The sequence below is a fragment of the Zea mays genome, chromosome 5 (genome assembly GCF_902167145.1).
Source record: "Zea mays cultivar B73 chromosome 5, Zm-B73-REFERENCE-NAM-5.0, whole genome shotgun sequence".
NCBI classification, from domain to species: Eukaryota; Viridiplantae; Streptophyta; class Magnoliopsida; order Poales; family Poaceae; genus Zea; species Zea mays.
In genome coordinates, this window is record NC_050100.1 from 192,545,710 (window position 1) to 192,568,377 (window position 22,668).

A 22,668-nucleotide genomic window follows, 5' to 3' on the forward strand; every position below is an offset into this window, starting at 1 on the left:
TACAGCACCTTTTTCCACAGCTCACAGCCCACAGCAACTTTTTTCACAGTCACAGCCCAACCAAACAGACCTTTAGACATCTCTAAAAGTGACTTCTATAGTTAGAGCTAAAAAACAAAATAGATGCCCGATATCTTAGAGTATCTCCAAAAGTAACTTCTATAGTTGGGTTCTAAAAAACAAAATATGATGTGATTTAAATTAATTAGGACCTAACATTTTTTTAACTTCAACGGGTACTCTTAAAATCACGTCAGTTAGTTATCCCTAAGATTTAGCGGCACCATCTTGACATTTTCCATGCGTGCCGCCGGTTCACGCGTATATTTGAAGCACGACATCTATTCCATTTCATCTTTACGTCAGGGGAAGTGGGTCAGTCCGTCTACAAATCCTGCCACATTGATCCTTGTGCAACTGGACGTGTTCTTGGTGAAGATCAGGTACTCGCTCTGGTGTCTTATTAGTTATTGTTTTAGACAAATTTTAAGTTAAATTTATAAAATTTTGACTATAAGTAACTATTTTATTATTAGTTTTGAAACCTAATGTTTATATGCACAGATTTGTCTTTACAAGTACAATATTTTTATAAAAGTATAAATGTATTAAGAGTTTGTTTATATTTTAACAAAAAATACATGAGTCAAATTATACTTTGGAGACCATATCGCTATCCTAAATAAAAAATAATAGAAAATTGGAGGGATTCTTTTTCTTTTGTTTACTAGCCGATCTCTCTCTTCCACTTTTTTGTATTGTTCCTAAAGTATTCAGATAGATATTTCTTGAGATTGATTTACAAAGGGCGGTCAGCCGAGGAGCTATGCCCTCCGGTCCGGTGATGGGCGAATTCGTGGGAAGTGGGTCAGTGCCGCAATAAATTCTCCGTGGAACAGTAGATTCACTGGTTGAGGGATAGGTCCTCTCTGTAGAAGTAATATATTTGGGTCCTTAAATCTGGAGTCCTATATTATTTTGATACAAATTTATAAAATAACTATTCTCTTGAAAGCTATTTTTTTCTCTTAAATTCTATATTTAAAGATAAAACTCAGTTTAAGGCCTCTCTTAGATTTAGAGATGCGCTTAGAATTTTTTTAAGACCAACTGTGACTTCAAAATGTCTCGTTTCATCGGTATTAAGATCGAGGCAGTGGAAAAAACTGTTTTTTCTTAAAAAAAGATTCCGAATATCAATGGAAATAGTTTATCTGTTTTTGATTATCTAAGTTTACAAACAACAATGTATTTTGGACATGATAAAAAATGCCGATGATGTAAATAAGGAGTAAGACTGCTATCTGTGGCTATTTAACGGTCTCACTGTGAAGCTAATAGGGTGTTTGGTTTTAGCAACCAGCTATTCCATCATCTTCTTATTTATCACTTATTTGTTTGGTTGGTTAAATAGAATAAGTTGATCAATCACGATCTCGTTCGTTATAATTAGTTAGTGTTAATATAAATAATAAAGTTATCTTAACAAATTTTAGGAATGGATTCATAATATTCCCTCTCACCCCGGTCAAGTAGCCGGTGAAGACCTAATGCTTGTACTACATTGGTTCGAGTGACCGGTGTGGAACAGTGGAAGCATTGCTTGTACTGGCTGCGAGTACTTCCATTCATCATGGCTTGCGTGCCGAGTGCCTTTTCCCTGGAGCACCGGGAAGGCGGGAACCCTGGCTTCTCTTCCGCTGTACTGTCGTACTCGTTGCACCAGGATCTGACGATCGGCAGACTTCACGGTGATGGACGGATGGAGCGAATCTGATTCGTGGCGGGCCAATTTTTTCCTTCTCTTCTTCTGTTCCGGGATGCGACTAGAGACGATCCAAGAATCTCCGGGCGCGGCGGTGGCGCCCCTCCTGTCCACTGCCTGCCGAACACGACGATGAACAGGAACCGGGTGAACTGTTTGCTGACTCCGGCCTCCGGGGTGTTTTTTTTTTGTGTGTGCGGGTGACGGCGGCGCTAGTACCCTTTCCATCCATCTTGCTCCCTGTTGCTATAGTATTTATGTCCGTTAAAGTGTTTAGATTTAAGTTTATATAAAGTACCAGTAGCATTTGTATCTCTAAACAGTTTATTAAAAGACAGATCTACCTGATGATTCTAATTACATACTAGTATGTAATGACCAAACAGTGACACCGAGACGGCGTCATTGAAGAGGGTGGGTGGCAGTGGCAGCTGACAGGTCAGGCGCGTGCTGATTTTAGAGTTCAAATGAAGAAAAAAAAACAATGAGGCTGCGATAAAAATAGACTTGTCGCACGTGGTTTTTGACTTCGAGCGTGTCTCGGCTAGTCGGCTATGGAAGCCGGAGGCGGCATTTTGAGCCCAGCCTAGAAGCCCACGAATCCCCTCTCTAAGTTTTGAGCCATTTTGACTTCGGCCCGTTATTTTCACGCACTTGCATCTGCCGCTGCGTCCAATCTCTCCATCTATCGTGCTTTTGGCAGCACCCAAGGCCCACGCTGGGCCGTACTCGTACCACGCTTCACTAGTGTCAGAGCCATCGTGCCTGATAAATCATTGTACCCCATAATCCAGTACTACACAAATTATTGCGCCCGACCCGAGAAGCACACCCCCGATGCTGTCTCCGTTTTTATTATTAATCACTGGGCGATCCAGACATGCGCCATCGCTTTTGGCTTTGGACGATGCCAGCGAGATGCCTGTTCCACTGGACTGGACCACGATCCTGATGCCTTGCCCACTCGAGTGCGCCAGAGTCTCTTATTATTATCGTTTACAACAACATGCAATGCAATGAGCCCGATGGTGAAAAACGGTGGTGGTCTTGTTTAACGTTTTACACGAGCTATCAAAACTTGCCGTGCACTTGCACGGCACAATATCCCATCCCCCCGTCAAAGTGTGGATGGATGCCCAAGGATAGAGATGCGCCTCGGGCCTTTTTGCGTCAAAAGTACCCAGGCCTACGGAGGAAAGAATATGGACGGATGGGACTGGGACGACCCAACGGGCAACGGCAGGTCTCCTCATTTTCTCACTGCTGCCCTGTCGACCTATCCTGCTACTGCTAGTAAACCTAGGTTCTTGCAACGGTGCTAGTGCTACTGCTACCCCATTCTTCTTCCTCCTCTCTCAGTTCATGGCCTGGCCCAAGGAACTGTGGCTTTTTTATTCTCCTTCTCCTGCATGTTTTAGTTCAAAATAATAATAAAAAAAGAAACAAATTGGCTCATCAGTCGACGGCCGTCACCCTGCATCCCATGTGAAAGCTGGAACACCTGAGCTCATCTCAGAATTCGGACCAGCGTTGCGGCCGATCTTGCTTCCCTCCCACCTCCCTCCGTGACTGCATTGTCATTTTGTCGCGTGGGCGCATGTGCAGGCGGCAATGGCTGGCTCCCCATCCGGGTTTGGTTTGCCCGCTCAGCCTGAGACGACTAGGGATTAGCTTTTTGTTTGTTCCTGACAAACGCTTTACTCTTCATCTTCTTCTTCTTTTTGTGCGCAAAACATACTACTATTAGCGATAGCGTTAAGACTTTGGAGCGGAGAGACAGTCGCCTAACAAAAGTTGTCCCCAACCTTCCTCCAATAATGGTTCGATTCAGTAGCTTTAACCCGCGACACAGCTGATAGAAACCTTCGTAATGGTACCATGAGTGGGGAAAAAATTTGCAGGATCGAACCACACGAGGAATTCTGAAGCACAAGCAAGAAATAATACTACTCGAGAAAGGAAGCAAGCACCGAGACGGCGAAGAAGAACACATGTGTTTCTCTCGATCTCCCTGCAAATCACGGCGTCACCGCAGCGCCGAAGCGCTGCTTTCCTGATCACCGGGAGCCCGCGCAATCCCCCTAGCTAGCTAGCTGCGCGTCAATGCAAAGAATCGCAGAACGCGGAGGCGACACCACCCTACCATCTTCCTTTTTTCCATTACACAACCCCTATTTATCGAAAAAGCGAGACCACAGGAGAGTGGAAAAAAGCAAGCGGCGTCCGGAGCAAGGAAGAGAGACCCCATCTGGCTCTTGGCAGCGGATCGTCGGACGCCGATTCACCGTAGCGCGTCGTTGTCGCCGGGGGCAAGGACGAGGTCGGCCGCGGCGGGGGCCGGGGCGGGGGCGGCGCGGCCGTCGTCGAAGTTGAGCGCGTAGCTGAGCGCGTCGTAGTGGAAGCTGAACCTCCTGCCGCGCCTGGCTCGCTCCGACCGCAGCCGCCGCAGAACCGCGCGCAGGCGCCAGTAGAGGCCCCGCACCAGCCGGCTGCTGCATCCCCTCCCGCTTGCCACCGCCACCACCCCTGCCTCCACCGCCGCCACCACGGCCGCCATCTCACCTAGAGTCTACTTCTCCACTCTGCTGCTCTGTACTACTGTGACTGTGAAGTGGTCAGTGGTAATCCGGCGCATGGGAGGACAGAGCGAAGTGGGGAAAGGAGGAAAATAGTGGTGCTGCTATATAGGAGTAGAGTAACATTAACGCAGCCTCTGCGCTGCCAATTCGGGGCTGTCTGGACTGGTGGCGCAATGTCACCAACGGAAGGACTGCTTTAATTAACCTATCTCGAGCAGATAACAAATCTCTTTCTTTTATTTTAAACTTTACTAAAATAAAAAAGTATGTTTTCCATTTATAAGTATACAATATAAAAATATAAACCCATATACGTTGGTTTGAGCGTGGTTCGAAGCCAATAACTATAGTTATATATAGTTTTAGCTTTTTAATTAATATTTAAATGTGGATAGCACGACGACCTTACAATTGTGTAGCTTATAGTATAACTAGTCAGTTGTCCGTGCGTTGCGACGGCTTACAACAATATCCACATAAACTATCAATCAAAAAAATTTCAACACGACCAATGAAGTGAGCGATTAGAAGAGAGTTCACAACAATTGACTGAATAAACAGAGATTATAAAATAACATAATTCCATCATACAGAGACCAAATAAGAGAAAGTTTGTGAGATCAAGTTTCTAAAATAAGTCCCATGAAATCAAACTTATAAAAAAGATAGATCAAAATATAAAGTGATTGCTAAAGTCAGGCATCAATAAAAACTGGATGCGCTCCATATAAATTATGCTACTTTGTAGCAATTACTAACGTTTAAAACCAACAAATAACATTTCATTTTGTTGTTAGTGTGACAAATCATTGCTGCTGCATCCAATCCAGCAACCTCAAACAATATGTAGTCCATTGCGCCAATGTGGTCTTAGAAACGACCTAATGCTTGCAAGAGTCAAGAACGTCGTGCCGTGCTTGGCTGTAGCCTCTGCCCGTAGTGCTAGCCCGGCTCGACACGATTATTTTTTTTATTTTACAAAAAAACGTATATACCTATATACAATTTATATTCAATATTTAAAACATCTTAGCGTGATGTTCTACTGGTTAGACAGTTTCACCTAGTGTCTCCTGCCCTTCTTCCATCAGGGCATGGGTTCAAACCACACCTCCAGCGCCGTTTTTTTAACATTTTACGCTGATTTAATTAAATGAATCGACGCCTGTGCCATAGTTGTGGCCCGCGTGCATCGGATCGATGGGCTAACGGGCTGGCCCGACACGGTTAGCAGGCCGGCATGACGTGCCTATGCCATAGTTGTGGCCCACGTGCATCTAGCCCGTGTCGGACGTCGTTTGACATCTATAGACGTGCAGCGGATTAATTTAAAATAGTTGTGAGTGGATAGTTGTTAGGGGTTATTTGTAAAAAAATGACGCATGACGACCGTTGAAACTGGTGCTTTAAGTATAGTATAGAAATAATTTTTTACACGATCATATATATGGTCTTATGGCCACATCCTCAGTAGAGATAGAAACGGTCGAAAACGATCACAGAAACATATAAACGGTATTCTCGATAGGACGGAACGATATTTTTCCGTCCTGTGTTCACCCCTACTCACTAGTGGGACGGATTTGGTATTCTCGATAGGACGGGACGATATTTTTCGGTCCTGTGTTCACCCCTACTCACTAGTGGGACGGATTTTTTAGCTTCGGTACTATAAAACGGCTTCTTTAGCAAAGTTAAAACTGTTTTATAGAACATTTAATAAAATAACATTTACAAAAGATAACATTAAGAAAACAAAGACAAGCTGGTATTTTTTGTCTTTACCCTAATGCTTGTTGTGAGAAGAGACAAATTAAAGAAAAACTTTTAGGAAGAAGATATTTTATCTAGACATGTTTGATATTGGAAGCGCAAAAATACCTCTGTAAAACTATTAAGGCCAGCTTACTAGGAGGCATGCAACACGGTTCTTTCCTAACTTATTGGCGTTCGTGAACCTATTGTATATTGTTGGGTGCTCTTAAACTGTAGATGTTTTGCTGATGCAAAAGTTAAACAATGCTGATGAAAAAAGTGCTAAGGTGTTGTTCGATTCACATATTTATAACGTAATGAGTAACTGGTAACGTTAAACCATGTTTATTTAAGTCCAACCGTAATTGGATATCACCCTATAAATTGATATAGGTCTATTCAAACTTGTTACCACTAGTACTTGAGTGTGAATCATTACTGGTGCTACTTACGTCATATTTTGTGAACCGAACGGTATCTAAGTGCAATGAGTGAACATGCAGACCTTTCATAGAATAAAAAACACATGTACGTGAGATTGTTAATATATATATTTTTGTCATCTAAAAATATTGTAAGTTTGTATGATGAAACTGTATGTCGATATGTCACGAGCAACCGCCAGAAGCAACCTCCTCAAAGTATGATGTAATTTCTCTGCCACTACAAATGACCAGAGTATCGAATCTAGCGATACAATTATAAAGAATATCGTCCGTAAAGAAGTGCTCACTCTCTAGATATCATAATGGAAAAAACATACATTTTCTGTTTTAGTACGATGTAATTTCTCACTTTTGAAACTATAGCAACGCATGAAGTGTGCGATTTGGCGGCTAGAGCTGTTGCTTGAGGTGCTTGGTGCTGTTCTAACCGTTTAGCCTGTTTTCGGAACGTCGTATAAAATATAGGACACAACATTATATATGATGTTGTTTGCAGAGTAATTTTTGATATAAGAGTACGAGATAAGAAATATGTTGGACATGGCCTTACCACGTTATAGTGGCCCTGTGATTGAAGTTGGATATGAGTAAATCCGAATTCTCGCCATTCATTTTTGAATGTAAAGATGTTCCGCTGTTCATTTTTCAGTTTTCCTCCGGCTTGAATAGAGATGGCAATGGGTACCCGAAACCCGAAACCCGATGGGTTTTTACCCTATTAGGGTACGGGTTTGGGTCAATTTTCATACTCATGGGTTTGTTAATGGGCATAAATCTATACCCGGCGGGTTTATGGGTATGGGTTTGTTCCTATAGTACCCAAACCCGTGAACCCGTGGGTTTTTTAAACCCGACCAAACCTAGTGCATATTGTCATTTTATTTTATAAACGAACAACAAACTTGTTATTCCTTATTTACTTCATAATTTTTATCAATTGGTGAATGTATCAGTAGTCAGTGAGAGTGTTGCTTGCTTGCTATTATAGTTTTTACTAGCGTTATATATGTGGTGGATGGATAACTTAGTGCAAGGTCACTTAATTATACAACTTATTATTTGTATTTCATTCTCTATACTAATAATTTTTATACCAAATCATGAACTCGTTGTTCATTACATAGATTTTGGATCATGATATCATTAATCATTATGATACTTATCGATTATGAGAAGAACAAGTATATTGGAGATGAAACCCGCGGGTAACCCATGGGTACCCGCTAACCCGATGGGTACGTGTTTGGGCAAAATCTCAAACCCGTCATGGGTACAGGTTTTTTAATGGGCATAGATATTTTTCACGGGTACGGGTTTGGGACGGCAAAACCCAGCGGGTTTGTACCCGTTGCCATCTCTAGGCTTGAACATGAAACTGGCGCCTGGCGGGTTGGACCTTGGACGTGGGACAAGATGGGATGGACATGGACTGCAGCTAGCTGTCGTGTGGGTCACGTGGGCGCAGCGTCATTCGGCCGGTACAGACAGACAGCGTGGCTGGCCGCTGTGGATTGGCGAGAATTTCTTGCGGGATTCCCCATTCCCATCTGCGGCTTGGATTCCGGGGCCACAGCGCCCCGGTGCAGTGGACAGTGGACTCTCGGCCTCGTGCCCCTCGTCGGCATACTCCTGGACTGCTTCCACGGAAAAGCGGTTTTACGAGAGACCGTATATTTTAAGCTTGTATATATGGATGGCGTTAGATCAAAGTTGAGCTATGAGAGGTGAGTAGGTGACCATGAAGACGGTGACCATCTCGTTATTAACCGCTTACAAGCCTTACCTTCGCTTTACTGCGTAGTAGGTGTAATTTACATCTTCGTGTATATCTGATGAACAACAGGCTATAACAAGTGTCGGTTTATGTGCTGGCATTTTCGGTGTCTTTATAAGCCTTTGTTCGGTTACATGAGATGAAATGCCATCATAAATTTAATCCGAATATGGATTGAGTGAATCTATATCTCACACCCAATCTCATGGTGGGATTAAATGCCACCATAAATTTAATCCGGATATGGATTGAGTGAATCCATATCTCACACCCAATCTCATAGTGGGATTAAATGCCACCATAAATTTAATCCGGATATGGATTGAGTGAATCCATATCTCACACCCAATCTCATGGTGAGATTAAATCCATCAACTAATCCATGTATCACTCAAAGGTAGTTATTATTTTGATCTATAAATTCTAATGTAAACTTGTGCAATATCTCCATAAATTTGTTCCATACCTAATAAGCTATGGATAGAATCTATGTCTTTCATAGTTAAAAAAATTCACACTCTTAGGTTATATATTCTATGATGGGTTTAACCGAATAAAAAAAAGTTAAGTAGCCTTAGATTATTTTGAAACATAGATTGTGGCATAGATTTAATTTCAATCCTTACTAATACAGAGCCGCATTGTGTAAACAAACAAAGACTAAATTGGCGGTGGACTGGAGAGTCCTCGGCGAACACCTTAGGCCCTGTTCGGTTGCCTTGGAAGGCTTCTAGACCAGAAACGGTTCCAGATCAGGAAACAGTGGACCACTCAATCCAGTCCAGAATTTGATCCAGATGGTAGGGGACCCGGATTTTTACTGGACCGTGAAAGAACGGGAAACTTTGAACCGGGCTGTCTTCGTTTTTATTCCGAGTTGAAACGAATAGCTCAAAACGGATTCCAAACTGAATATTTTTTCAGCCCGAAAGACTTCTGGAACGGCTGGATCAGGCCGAAACGAACTAGACCTTATAGTACTTTCTTTCCGGACCGCCTCTTCCGTTAACCTGCCACTGCCACTGCCTATGCGGCTATGCCCCGTGCCGACCTCGCCTGCGACGCGAATTGATTGATAGGGGGGCAGCAAAGAAGAACAGTTAGACTGTCTTCAGCGGTTCCCCCTAAATTTCTCCCCCTATATCCCACTCACGTGCCACGTCAGCGTTCTCTCTCACCCTATATCTCCACGCTCTACAGCGGTTCCCCCTATATCAATCCTCTATACCCCACAACAACAATATTATATACTTTCATCATCAACTAACTCAACTACCATCCAATAATAATTTTATTTTTATTTCTTATTTGCACAGTTGACGGGCGCAACATGGACGACAATTAATTAACAAACTTCATAATTAGTATTAATACGTTAGTATAAATACGGTCCAATTTTTTTTTAAAACAAAAAAAGAAATTCGCATTCTTCTCGTACACGACACGAGTGGCTTCCACCACACGACTGGCTTCTACGGCAAGCCACGACCCTCTGGCTTCCTTCACACACCCAAGCCATGTATAAATATGCTACCCCTGCGGCCATGCTCCACTCGACTCCACAGTCGTCTCTTCTGTATCATCCGCCACTCCATCCGAAGTACGTAGTACGTAGTCTTAGTTGAGGTCGTCATGGACTCTTTGCGAAGCCTAGTGTTATCTTCGTCATCCGATGATTCGGACGATGAGATCGATGACTTGTTGCTTTGGCATCATGTCGACCACCTTGTACTCGGAGACACGAGCACGCGTCGTAGGCGCTCCTCATTGCCTCGCCGTGTTATCCATAGGGACCACGCTGCTGGAGAGAATCTCATCAAGCACCACTACTTCGGACCAAATCCAGTGTATCCATCCCATGTATTTCGTCGAAGGTACGTTTCCTAAGTAATGTTTTGACTTGGATTTGGAGCTTCATATTCTTATTTGTTTGCGTTGTTCTTGATTTTAGGTTTCGGATGCAACGTCCTTTGTTTCTACGTATCCTTCGTGCCGTTCAACGAGAAGACGATTACTTCACAGTAAGGTGTGATGCAACTGGTTTAGCAGGTCTTGGTCCATTGCAAAAAGTTTGTGCAGCTTTGCGTATCCTTGCGTACGGGTTACCAAGCGATGCGGTCGATGAGTACATACAGATTGGACAGACTACGGCTAGGGACTGCCTTATCCGTTTCTGTCGCGCAATCATATCTGCCTTTAGCGAACGATACCTCCGTATCCCTAACCACGACGACATTGCTCGCATACTTAGTGTTAACGCGGACAGGGGGTTCCCGGGAATGCTAGGCTCCATCGACTGTATGCATTGGGAATGGCGCAACTGTCCTACTGCATGGCGCAGACAGTTTTGTGGGCGCAATTCGAGGCCAACAATGATACTAGAGGCAGTCGCAGGTTATGACCTCTGGATTTGGCATGCCTTATTGGAATGCCTGGTACTAACAATGATCTCAACGTCCTTCATCGATCACCAGTGTTTGATCCGTTACGTAATGGGACGATGCCACCAGTGCAGTTCACTATTAATGGTACCACGTACAATTTCGGATACTACTTAGCCGATGGTATATATCCCAATTGGCCTACCTTTGTAAAAGCAATTCGTCACGCTTTTGAGGAAAAAAAGGTTCACTTCACAACCAAGCAGGAGAGTTGTCGAAAGGACATAGAGCGAGCATTTGGGGTTTTGCAGGCGAGGTGGGCTGTTCTACGTGGGCCTGCTTATGGTTGGGATCGTACTCACCTCGCAGAGATGATGACTGCTTGTATTATTATGCACAACATGATTGTCGAGGACGAAGGTGATGGTGCGGCAAATCTGGATTTCGTTGGCCCCTCAGGTCCCCCCGAAGTTTGTAACAATATTCCTGAGGTCCGCAACGACTGGCTAAACAACCATATCCGTTCTGAATTACCGAACGACCCCGACCAGGACATGACATCTCAGAGCACATACTTATCTTTGCAGCACAACCTGATAGAACACCTTTGGGCACGTCGAGGGTCGATGGGTTGAAGGTCTTCATCCCTATTATGTGGGTCAGCAATGTTCTTATATTTCATTTATGTACTAAGTACAAGTAGTTGTAGCAATGGAAGTCATGTATCGTATGCGTCAGTGAAGAAGTCATGTATGATTTGCAATGGAACTCATGTATCGAGGGCGTCAGTGAACTAAGTACAAGTAGTTGTAGTAATGGAAGTCATGCTACAAATTATTTGCATATGTCCTCAAACGTTGAGTCATGTATGACACCAACGTTATTATGAATATCAATATTATTACAATAAACAATGTGCAAAAACCAAGCTGAAGTTCTCAAAATAGTAAGGAAATGTTCAGACTACTCCAAATTCTATAAAGTGCAAACACACATGACAAGGTTACGCCGATACACAGGTGAGCAACACCTTATGAAATAAATAAGTACTCTTCAGATAGGATTGTTGATGAAAAAATCAATTAAACCTTTTCTCCTCGCCATGTATACAGCTCTCAACTCTTCTGGTAAAGCATCCATATCCATGGCATAAAGTTTGTTGAGCTCTTCATCCTTTTGCTTCCTGTCTTCCATCATCAATTTTTTTTTTCCCGCACTTCTATTTCCTTGGACTGAACCTCCAACTTCTTCAGTTCAACTTCCTTCATGAACTCAATGTTCTGTTGTTTCAGGTCTGATTTTTCTTCACTCTGCTTGAATCTTGCTATTTGCATGTCATGGATTCTGGAGAGGTAGTCAGTAGACTGGGATGAACTGGACATTGACTTCTTCCTGGATGCTTTCGTCGAGTCACGTCCTAATGGTCTCTTTCCTTTGGAACCACCTTCATCAGATTCCACTTCATTCACAGAACCTGTAGGTGTTGAACTACGAACAGGCTCGGTCCCCGCATTGGCTCTCCATGGGCTGCCATGAACCATGGCATCCCATTTGGGTTCGTCTTTTAGGCGAGTCCAGCAGTGCATGAAATGAAATGGCTTTTTCTGTGATGTTGCATACAAAGTTGCTGCTTTTGAAGTCTACACATTATGTAGAAGCACTTGTAAGTGCATGAATAATAGTAAGTTCACATAAACCATTACCAAACATACAGTATTACAAATTCATATAAGTGTACCTTGTCGTTATCGGTGAGGCCACTCTGGTTTTCCCTTAACACTCTAGCGTAGAATCCAGCAAATTTGCCTGTTTCAGCTCTGATTTTGTCCCACCTGCTGCTCAGGGCCCTATTTAGTCTCATTGGAAACTCACCTCTAAGTTCATTATACCTTTTCTCAATTCTAGCCCATAACCCCTCCTTTCTCTGTCCTGTGTTAATTACTGGGTCACTACTAATCTCTAGCCATGTTTTGCAAAGCAACAGGTCTTCAGCAGGTTTGAAGTTCTGTTCCTTTGTCCTTCTAAATGTGATAGGTGTGTCTGAAGGTTTGGTTGGGCTGTTAACTTCCTGGACACTATGTTCTGCTTCGGATTCAAAAGTAATTGGGTCAGTCTGGTTGGGAACTTGGGCAGAACCCTGTGGACTTGGAATGGGACGTGCAAACTGGGGTTGACTGAATGATGGTTGCAGTGGAGGACCCCCAGGATTGATCATACCAAAAAATGGGTTCCATGGACTACGAAAGGTATATGTAGATGGGTCATTAGCTCCCTGGGACCAGGTAGGATTACTCATATGGTTTGTAGGAGTAGTAAATGTAGAAGGATGGGTTGGGTCGAAACCTTGGCCCTGCCACATCTGAGGATCCCACATGGGTGGGGGGAAAGACTGGTTACCTGAATTGGGGCTGGCACCAGTAGGTCGAAAAGGTGTGTTTGAGTTGTTGTCAGCCATTCTGGAATGAAATACAGGAATACATTAATTTGGACAACACAGAACAGACTTCAACTGTAAAGTATGAACTGTAATGCATTGCACATAAAGGTTAATAGCAAAGGAACACATTGACGACGCATTGGACAAAAAGGTTCATACGAAACCAACGTAACGATTAAGCATTGCACATAAGACTCATAGACAAGGAACACATAAGGATGAACCATTGCACATAAGGTTCGTACAAAGTAAACATAAGGTAGGAGCATTCGTACATCGGTCACCCATGCATCACATACATAAGACACAAGTCCTTATTTCATTTCGATGCCTTACTACCAGTAACACCGTAGTCTACGTACCACAATTACAGGTTCCAAATGCTATACCTAGTGGACCTGTCGGAGTCGTAGGAGTCATTGTCACTGGCCTCATACAGTTCTGGGGAGGAAGGGGGGGTGAAAGTAATTTGTCTAGGCCCTGGCTTCACAGGCTCCGCAAGGCTAATTTGTTCCTCCATCCTCTCCTTCTCTGGGTCAGACCTTGCTTTGGTCTCAAGTGCGTCCTGCTCCATCTGGTCTACCTCCTTTCCAATTGCAAGTAGAGCATTGAGAAGGTAATGCTCGTCACCCAAATGCCGGAATGCCTCTTCTAGAAAGCTTCTAATATTGAAAGCACCAGTTTCCACTGAGGATGCAAGATTGAGGACCAAGTGTTGCAGCACTTTGGCATCATGGCTGCTCATCTTGATTCGTAAACTCAACCAGTACCTACTTGGCTAGCCAAGGTGCATACATGAAAAAATTAAGGGGAGTCTTGTTCCTAATTGGTGAAATTAAATTGTTCATGGCACTTAGGAAACATCTGTGGGTTGCAATATACAAAAGTAATATTTGAATTTAAGAAACTAATGTGCTGATGGCAGTTAGCAAAATAGTGTTGGTTGTTTGTGTATGCACTGGTAAAGTATGTGTACACATGTATCGTGGCTTTGGTAAGTGAGATGGTTGCATATAATAAGGTAGAGCAGCACAGAACACATGAAAGCACAGACAGAAACAATGGACACAGACTTATGCAATTCATAAAAAACAATGTACTATAGCGAAAAAAGGAGTTAGAACCTCAATTAGTTGAAGAGGACGTCAAATAATCAAATTATTTTATCAAGCTGCATAATAAGTAAAGGTTTCGTTAGTTGCATGGAACACTTGGTCATGTAAGGAAAGACTACTCAAAATTGAAGGGTGAGATGTCCAATTCTTAGGAACTAACACCAATTTCAAGTAATCAATATGGAAGGAACAAGGGGTTGTGTTGGGGAAATGAACGACACTGGTACTTAGTACTTATACTAGGAACATTAACATGGATTTGTCTACCAGGAACATTCAACAACAAATATTCAATCCACATGACTGCAAATTATTTCACAAAAGAAAAAATGGTGGAGTCACAAACTTGAGTAAACGAGGATGAGGATTATGCAAATCACAGTCAAGTCTCAATGTTGTTTCGTTTGTACCATAGTAAGGAAGCATCAATTTTTGAATTCAAAAGCACGGATCAGTTACCAAGACGTGATTGAGGACAGGTTCAGATCTATGTGTACCACAATGATCTAACTTGGTTCTTGTACTTAAACAATCATCGCATCGGATGTCGGACATAACCGCAACCCTAACTAGTCAAAGTAGGCGATGAACACAAATCGTAGCGCAGAATAAGGGTAAAGTACAAGTAAACCCTGTTGGTAACCCTAGGTACGGTTTCGAAGGAACCCGGATCAAGCCGAGGTGTAGACGAAGGCGATGCGACGAAGCGTACCTTGGACCTTGTACCTCCAAAGACGCAGATCGGCTGAGCGTGGATCTGTCCGCGAATGGATGACCTCCCTTCGACCTCGACCCCAACCCAAACGTTCCGGCGGACTGCGACGAACGGCGCCGGCGTCTTCGCACGGATCGGCCGGGTCGCCGGTCCGCGAAGGTTTGGGGCGGAGTGGCTTGGACGAGCCCCACTGCTGCTCGTCGGCCGGAGGAAGAGAAACGCTTCGCGGGCGACGGCGGATCGACGCGTACCTTCTCCGGTGGCGGTCCGGTCGCCCGCGGATCGCCTCGGGCGTCTTCCTCGGAGTCTTCCGAGCGCGCGCTCTTGTCTGGGAAGGAAGCGGCTGCGAGAAACTTCTCCGCCGTAGCGTCGCCATCCATTTAGCGGGAGAGAGAAGAGATGAGGAGGGAAGAGGAGGAGGAGGAGGAACGCGTTGAAGGCGGTAGAGGGATACTGTAGCCCCTATGCCAGCTACAGTATTAGGGGAGGGGGGGCGTGGGCGCATGCGTTGAAGATAGTCTTATTAACGAATTGAAGGATCGGCAGCCAAATGGAATTGGCAGTCGTGTCGTGTCCTCGGTCGATCGGGTCACGGCAGCAGCTCCTACGCCGTCGCCGTGCACTCTCAGGTCGAGGGATGCCTGAGATCTCACGGGCGCATCTGCTCATGGGCGGACGGTGGACGCAAACTGGCATAGTGGCATTGCTCGTGAGTCGTGTGCATTTGCTAATGCTAGCTGGGTGCTGCGGGCGGAACGGGGACGTCCTCTGTCGTGGACTCGTGGGCACAGCTCGCAAGGTCAACCAGCTTCCCTGACTTTGTTCAGGCTGATGTTTCAGTCATTATTCGCACGTTCCCTGCTTTCATACGTATATTTTAACTAACTCCAAGATCCCAAGTGTGCGTGGTAGTGGCTCGCCTCGAGAAAAAAAAAGAGAGAGGCATGTAGTGTATCAACTTTAAAACCGCGCGCTTCTGATGATGCCCTGGTGGGTCCGAGACTTTTTGGTTGTGGAAGGCAGGATCGGTTGCTGTCCTCCTGTCCATTTCCTCCGATCCCTCCCTGTCCCTGTTGCTAGGGGATAAAGTTTAGCGGTGTCGATCAAGAAAAAAAAAGAAAAGAAAAAAAAACTAGTATCAGCGTAGAAAAAAAAGGACTCCTGACTGGTACTAGTGGTGTACTACTTACCGTACGTATCGGCGAGCCGCTTCGTGATCCAGGAGAACGGAGGTGCACAAGGTAGAGGAAATGATACCCGTGTGGAACAGTATGGCAAACGAAGAAATTCCTGAGGAACATTTGTTGGAACTTGCTCTCTGCTGCAAGTGGGCCAACGGGGGTGAACAATGGCGACAACAGGGTTACGTGCACGGGGGCAATAGCTCTGTTGATCTAGCCTCTCACGGGCACTGTGCGGGGGTATTTATAGGTGTCTGAGTGCCCAGCGTCTTGTGTTAAGGACGCATGTGCCCTCAGACGCCTAGTTTATCCCCGGAATATTCCCATAAAGCAGGGTTACAAGCTGTAATTACAAGTTTGCCTTTACAAGTCAGGCCCGTAATACAGAGGCGGCCACGCGGGGCCCGTTACAATGGGCCGGATCACACGTGGGCCTTGGGGCTGAACGAGGCCGCGCCGTGTGAGGTCGTCGCCGCAGGCCTTCGTCAAAGCGCCGAGTCCTGCGAAGGGTGTCCCTGCCCGCTTTGCCTCCGGCGGACCAGCGGCTGCAGCGAAGGCCTCGAGCGAAGGGTGGCGTCTTTGCCTTCGCTCCAACATTTGCCCTCCGAGGGACCAGTTCGACAAAGTCACCTGGTGCCGAAGACGTCGCTAGATGGCGGAGACGCTGCCCTCGCTCGAAGTGGTTCCGCGGGGGTTTTTGATGTGACCGTTGATGGACGGCGTACTGTTGGATTGCGGGTTTCCCGAAGCGTCGCGGCCTGTCGGGTTGTGGGTTTCCCGAGGAGCCGCGCCCTGCCTATAAAAGGGGGCGGGGGCGGCGCTGTTTGAATTCTGCTTTCCGCGCTCCGTAAAACCCTAGCCGCCCGCCGTCTTGCTGCTCCTTTTCCTCCGCTGCTCCCTTTGCTCGCCGTCGTTCTGGCTCGAGTGAAGCAAACCGCCCGCCGCCGCCGACGGTACGTAGCCATGCCATCCTCTTCTTCTTCCGCCACCGCCACGCCGCCGGCCGCCGCCTCGTCTGAGGAGACGTTGAGTAACGCGATGGTGGAAGAGTTGCGCGCCGGCGACTCTGTTGAATTCGGTGTGTCACGGATGACGTCAGGCCGTATTGAAGATATGCAGCGGTTGGGCTACTTTGGCGGCGGAGTCGCTCGTGCTCCGGGGACGGAGGAAGTCCCCGAGCCGGAGGGCGAGTTGGTTGTTTTCGAGGCGTTCTTCGCCGCCGGACTCCGCCTGCCTGCGCACCGGTTTGTCAGCGAAGTCCTGCGCAGATTCAGTGTTCAAATACATCAGCTTACGCCGAACGCCATAGTGGCGCTGGCGAAGTATGTCTGGGCGACGACTTCGTACGGCGGGCAGCCGTCGGTTGAAGTTTTCGCGAAGAATTATTGCTTGCATTGGCAGAAAAGGGTGGTTGAGGGCGGAGTTGCGCAGTTCGGGTCGTGCACTTTCACGCCGAAGACTGGCAAGACCACGATGCCAGTAGTGGAGTTGGTCCCGTGCGCCCGCAATAAGTGGGGCAGTTGGAATGAGTTTTGGTTTTATGTTGCTGAGGCTACTGTCGAAGGCCATCAAGGGCTCCCCGTGTCCGAAATGTGTTCTCACTATTACTCTGCGTATCCGCCTTTCGAAGTGGCAGAAGAGGATACAGACGAAGGGGCCCTTCGGTACGCCGCCGGTCAGAGCAGCGGGCGTGATTTGGTTGAAGAGTTTGCGGCGTACGGGGTCTGGCCCTTGGCGCACGGCTGGGCGCTGGGCGAAGTATGCCCTCGCCAGATGCCCTTTCACGGAGGAAGGGAGGTGCGAAGTTCTGCCTTCGCACTGAGTTTGCGGAACCGTGACCCGGCCGCCTTCGTGCGTGATGCAGAAGACTTGGTGGTGCGACTCGTGGGGCGCTACGTGCCGAAGACGGAAGGCCAGCGCAGTTTTGATATCCGTGGGTCAAACGATCGCTTGAACAGGGTCTTTGAATTAAATCAACTGCCGTACGACGGCTACCCTGGTCAGGACGAAGCAGACCGCCGCGGGAAGAAACCGGCGGTGGAGGCCGGAGGCGACCCTGCGCTGGCGGCCGCCACCTCTTCGAAAAAGAGAAAATTAGGTACTGCGATGGGAGGGCTTGGGGTGTCTGATAGTTTCGCTAGAGAGTTAATGAGGACGTGTGCGGCCCCGGGGGAGAGGATGTCTTCGCCCGAGCTCCGGGAGTCTTCGGCTCGGATGCTGAGGGTTACCGGGGGTTGCTGGCCTAAAAACATTCCTATCCCCTGGGATGAAGAGGACTGTTTTACATCTCGTATGGCTCGTCGGTGGAAAGTTTTTCCTTATGGGCGAAATATCGGTCATGTTGTGTGGGCAGTGATGGACAAGGATCGCCAAGCGGCGGCGCGGAAACGCCAGGCGACCGTGAGGGTTCATGAAGCCCGGCCGAAAAGGCAGCGGGGAGCATCGAAGGCTGAGGCCTCCGGCGGAGGCAAGCCGCCATTGCCGGCGAAGGCGGGTGCCTCCGCGCCTGGCAAGGCGCCGGAGGCGACGGTGGGCGCCGGAGGCCCCAAGCTGTCGAAGGTGGTGCCGTCCGCCAGCGGAGTGGCGGAGGCTGCGAAGGCGGCCCGATCGCTACCGCCGCCCGGCAAACGCGTTGCCGACTTCGGCACTGAGATTGATGTGGAGGATTATCTTGGGGGTGAGTCTATATGTATACACATTTTTTTTTTTAATCTGTTGATGCGTTGCAGGGTTGGACGAGGGCCCGCTCGCTCTAGTTGTGCCTGGCGCGGCGGTCGCGACGACTGCGCCAGCGCCGAAGGCGGGGGTTGAGACCCTTGGCGCTGGAGGCGAGGTGACTGCCCTCGCGTTGGTCAGAGACGAGGCGGACGCGGCGACCCGCCGGCTGAAAGGAGCAATGGAGGCGCTGAGACAGGTCTGCCGAGTTTTTTTTTTTTAACACGGGCCTTATGTGTGTTCTGCAGGTGGCTGACTTCACCAGCCGTACTGCGTCGGGGGCCCTTACGGCGACGTTGTCTGCCGAGGTCGAGAGACTTCGGACGCAACACGCGGACGCTGTCCGTGAGAAGTCGGCCTCCGACAGCAAGTGCCGCAAGCTGGCGGAGAAGGTGGCCGCCCTTGAGAAGGAGAAGGCAGACCTCCGGCGCCAGCTGATGGAGGAGAGAAGGGAGGCCAACGAAGCCATCGCCAAGGAGCAGTCTGCGCAGGCGGAGGCCAGGCTGGCGCGGGCGGAGGGCAATGTCGCCAAGGAGCTCGCCGGGGAGCTGCAGCGGCGGCTTGCTGCCTTCGAGAGCCGCGCGGAGGGGGCCGAGGCCGCGGCGCGAGCGGAGGCCGAACGGACGCGCACGCAGCTCATGACTTCATATCGCGAGCTGGGTGTGCGGACGAGCGACTTCGAGGTGCCGGAGCGAGAGGCCGGACTTCGCTGTCTGGAGTGGGTGCAGGAGGAACTGCAGGAGCTCCCCACTGTCTTGGCGGGGTTGATGTCGTTCACCTCCCTGGTCACCTGCGAGGCAGCGATGAACGCGCTCTCTCGCGAAGGCTGCCGGCACTTTGAGGCCCTCGACCGGGTGGATGAAGATTTTGGGCGAGATATCTTTGAGGTCGAAGACCCCGTGGTGAAGGAGTCCGCCGGGGCCCTCTATGACCGGATGTGGGGTTCATACGGTCGAGAGGTGGTCCGGGCGCGGGCCGAGGCTGCAAGGGCTCAGGTAACGTTGTCGTTTACTCGGTGCTTGTTGGATGCGGTTTGTGCGTGTGTTTGCTGAATTTTTGTACGTTTTGTCTTAGGCGGAGCGCGGCGAGCGGGTGGACGATTTTGGGGCGCTGAACAGCGCGCCGCCTGAGCCGGAGACCACCCCTGCGGAGGCCGCCACTGGAGTCGCCCCGGTGACCGCGGAAGATGCACCAGGCGCCCTTGTACCTGCTGCGGCCGGCGAAGGCCTACTCCCAAGGGTGGCCGAAGGCGCGTCTGATGCCCCCGCAGCTGCTGTGCCGGGCGCTGAAGATCCAGCGGAGACAACGGCGGAGGCGGCGGCGGAGGCTCCCGCAGCGGCAGGGCCTTCGCAGGTGGCGTAGGTGGTGTTTAGGGTTGAGGGATTTTTGGATGATGTACTGAATTTTGGTTGCTGCGCAGGTTCAAGATTTTGGGCCTGCGCACGCAACCGCTACTACTGGTTTTTTGGCGGCTTCGACCGCGGAAGGTGGAAATGAATGTGGTGGGTCTGTTTCTGAGTTTTTTGATTTTACTGACTCTGGGAGCTCGGCTGAATGGACCGAGGAGTCGTCGGAGGAGGACTTGGACTATTTTGCGGCCCTGGACGAGGCTGCGGCGGAGGCTGCGCTACATGCTGCGGACGCGCCAGGCGTGCCCGGTCCTAGCACCGGGCACCGACGACGAAGGGCGGTTGCGAAGCGTAGGATTAGTGCGGAGGAAGGGGCTCGGCTTCGCGTTAGTAGGGTTGGTCGGCAGGAGCTGCTGTCTTTGCCGGCCGTCTCGGGTGTGGGGGAAGGGGAGCTGCGAAGCCTTTTTGCTGGTGAGGAGCTTAGGATAATGTTATTTAATTATAGAGAGATGGGGATTATTCCTAAGGTTGAGCCGATGTAGGGCGTGGTGCCCTCGCTTGTGTATGTGCAAGGGTTTGTAAAATGGAGTAGTGTGCCCTCGCGTGCTTGTGCCTGCGAGGGCGCTGTGTACTTTGACTGGTGTGATTGATTGTGCTGTGCCAGTGTGATTATAATTGGTCTTGCTGTCGCTTCTGCTTTTGCCATACTGGGTCGGCTGCGCCCTTGGGCGGTTTTTGCGGTAGGCTCCGGCTGCGCCTTTTAGGCGACTTCTGCGCGAAAAGCCTTCGCGATAGACTTTGATTTTTGCGCACTTGTGGAGCTAAGTCCGGCTGCACCCTTGGGCGGCTTCTGCGCGGTTAGTCTTCGCGATAGACTTCGATTCTTGCGCACTTGTTGTGCTAAGTCCGGCTGCACCCTTTGGCGACTTCTGCGCGGATAGTCTTCGCGATAGACTTTGATTTTTGCGCACTTGTTGTGCTAAGTCCGGCTGCACCCTTAGGCGACTTCTGCGCGGATAGTCTTCGCGATAGACTTTGATTTTTGCGCACTTGTTGTGCTAAGTCCGGCTGCACCCTTAGGCGACTTCTGCGCGGATAGTCTTCGCGATAGACTTTGATTTTTGCGCACTTGTTGTGCTAAGTCCGGCTGCACCCTTAGGCGACTTCTGCGCGGATAGTCTTCGCGATAGACTTTGATTTTTGCGCACTTGTTGTGCTAAGTCCGGCTGCACCCTTAGGCGACTTCTGCGCGGATTGGTCGCACGCGAGGGTGGCTAGCGCTTAGCCTCGCGGTGACTTCGAATTGGTCGAATGCCGAAGACCGTTGTCGCGGTCTTTTTTCGACACATGCTTTTGCGGGGGATTTTTCTCACATATATTACATGGCTCCGCCTCGTTAAAAACCTCACCCCCGGGAGGAAAAGAGTGCGGGCAGGTACAAGATTGTTTGCGGTGAATTACAAGGGCGAACTCAGCCCTAGGAATTAAACAAAAAATTTACGAAGGTTGTCAATGTTCCAGGAGTGCTCCAGGTCCTCGCCATCTGGCGTTGCGAGCCTGTAAGCGCTGGGGGAAGCTTTTGTCTTGACTATGAAGGGGCCCTCCCACTTGGGCTCCAGCTTGCCCTTGGACTCCGTCCGAGCTGTTCGGATGAGTACGAGGTCCCCCGCGCTGAACTCCTTTGGGATGACTGCGCGGTCGCGCCATGCTTTGGTCTGGGCTTGGTATTTGTTTAAGGCCTGCAGGGCGAAGACCCGGTCTCCGTCAATGAGATCTTTGGAGGTTGGCTCATCCACGTCAGGGGTGGCTGACGGAGCTGTGCGCGGAGACCCGTGTTTTATTTCTTGCGGGGTCATTGCCTCTGATCCGTATAGAAGGCGGAAAGGAGTGAACCCGGTCGCCCTGCACTCGGTTGTGTTCAGCGCCCAGACTGCCTCCGGTAGCAAGTCGGTCCATCTGCCCTTTTTCTCGTCGAGGAGCATCTTCTTGATGGCTGTGAAGATTTTCCCATTGGCACGCTCCACGACTCCGTTGGACTGCGGATGATAGACTGAAGCGAAGGCAAGCTTGGTGCCAATGGAAAAACAGAAATCCTTGAAATCTTGATTGTCAAACTGCTTGCCGTTGTCAACTGTTAGCTCGGACGGTACTCCGAAGCGGCAAACAATGTTCTGCCAAAAGAATTTTTGGGCAGTCTTTGATGTGATTGTGGACACAGCCCTCGCTTCAATCCACTTGGTGAAGTATTCGACGGCTACGAAGGCGAACTTGAGGTTCCCCTGAGCGGTGGGCAAGGGCCCGACGATGTCCAGGCCCCAGCGCTGAAGAGGCCATGTATGGGCGACCAGCTTTGTGTATTGCGAGGGGTTGCCTGACCGAGGAGAGAACTTCTGGCAGGCTTCGCAGGACCTTGCTACTCGATTTGCGGCGCAGATCATTGCAGGCCAGTAAAACCC

General features: G+C 48.5%; 1 protein-coding gene across 1 annotated transcript; it reads right to left on the reverse strand.

The window, feature by feature from the left end:
* Positions 1–3,649: 3,649 nt before the first annotated feature.
* LOC100278224 (uncharacterized) lies at positions 3,650–4,405 on the reverse strand. Its single transcript, NM_001175173.1, has one exon. It carries the CDS (start codon positions 4,261–4,263, stop codon positions 3,937–3,939), a length of 327 nt encoding a protein of 108 aa, NP_001168644.1. The 5' UTR covers positions 4,264–4,405; the 3' UTR covers positions 3,650–3,936.
* Between the last annotated feature and the right edge of the window lie 18,263 nt (positions 4,406–22,668).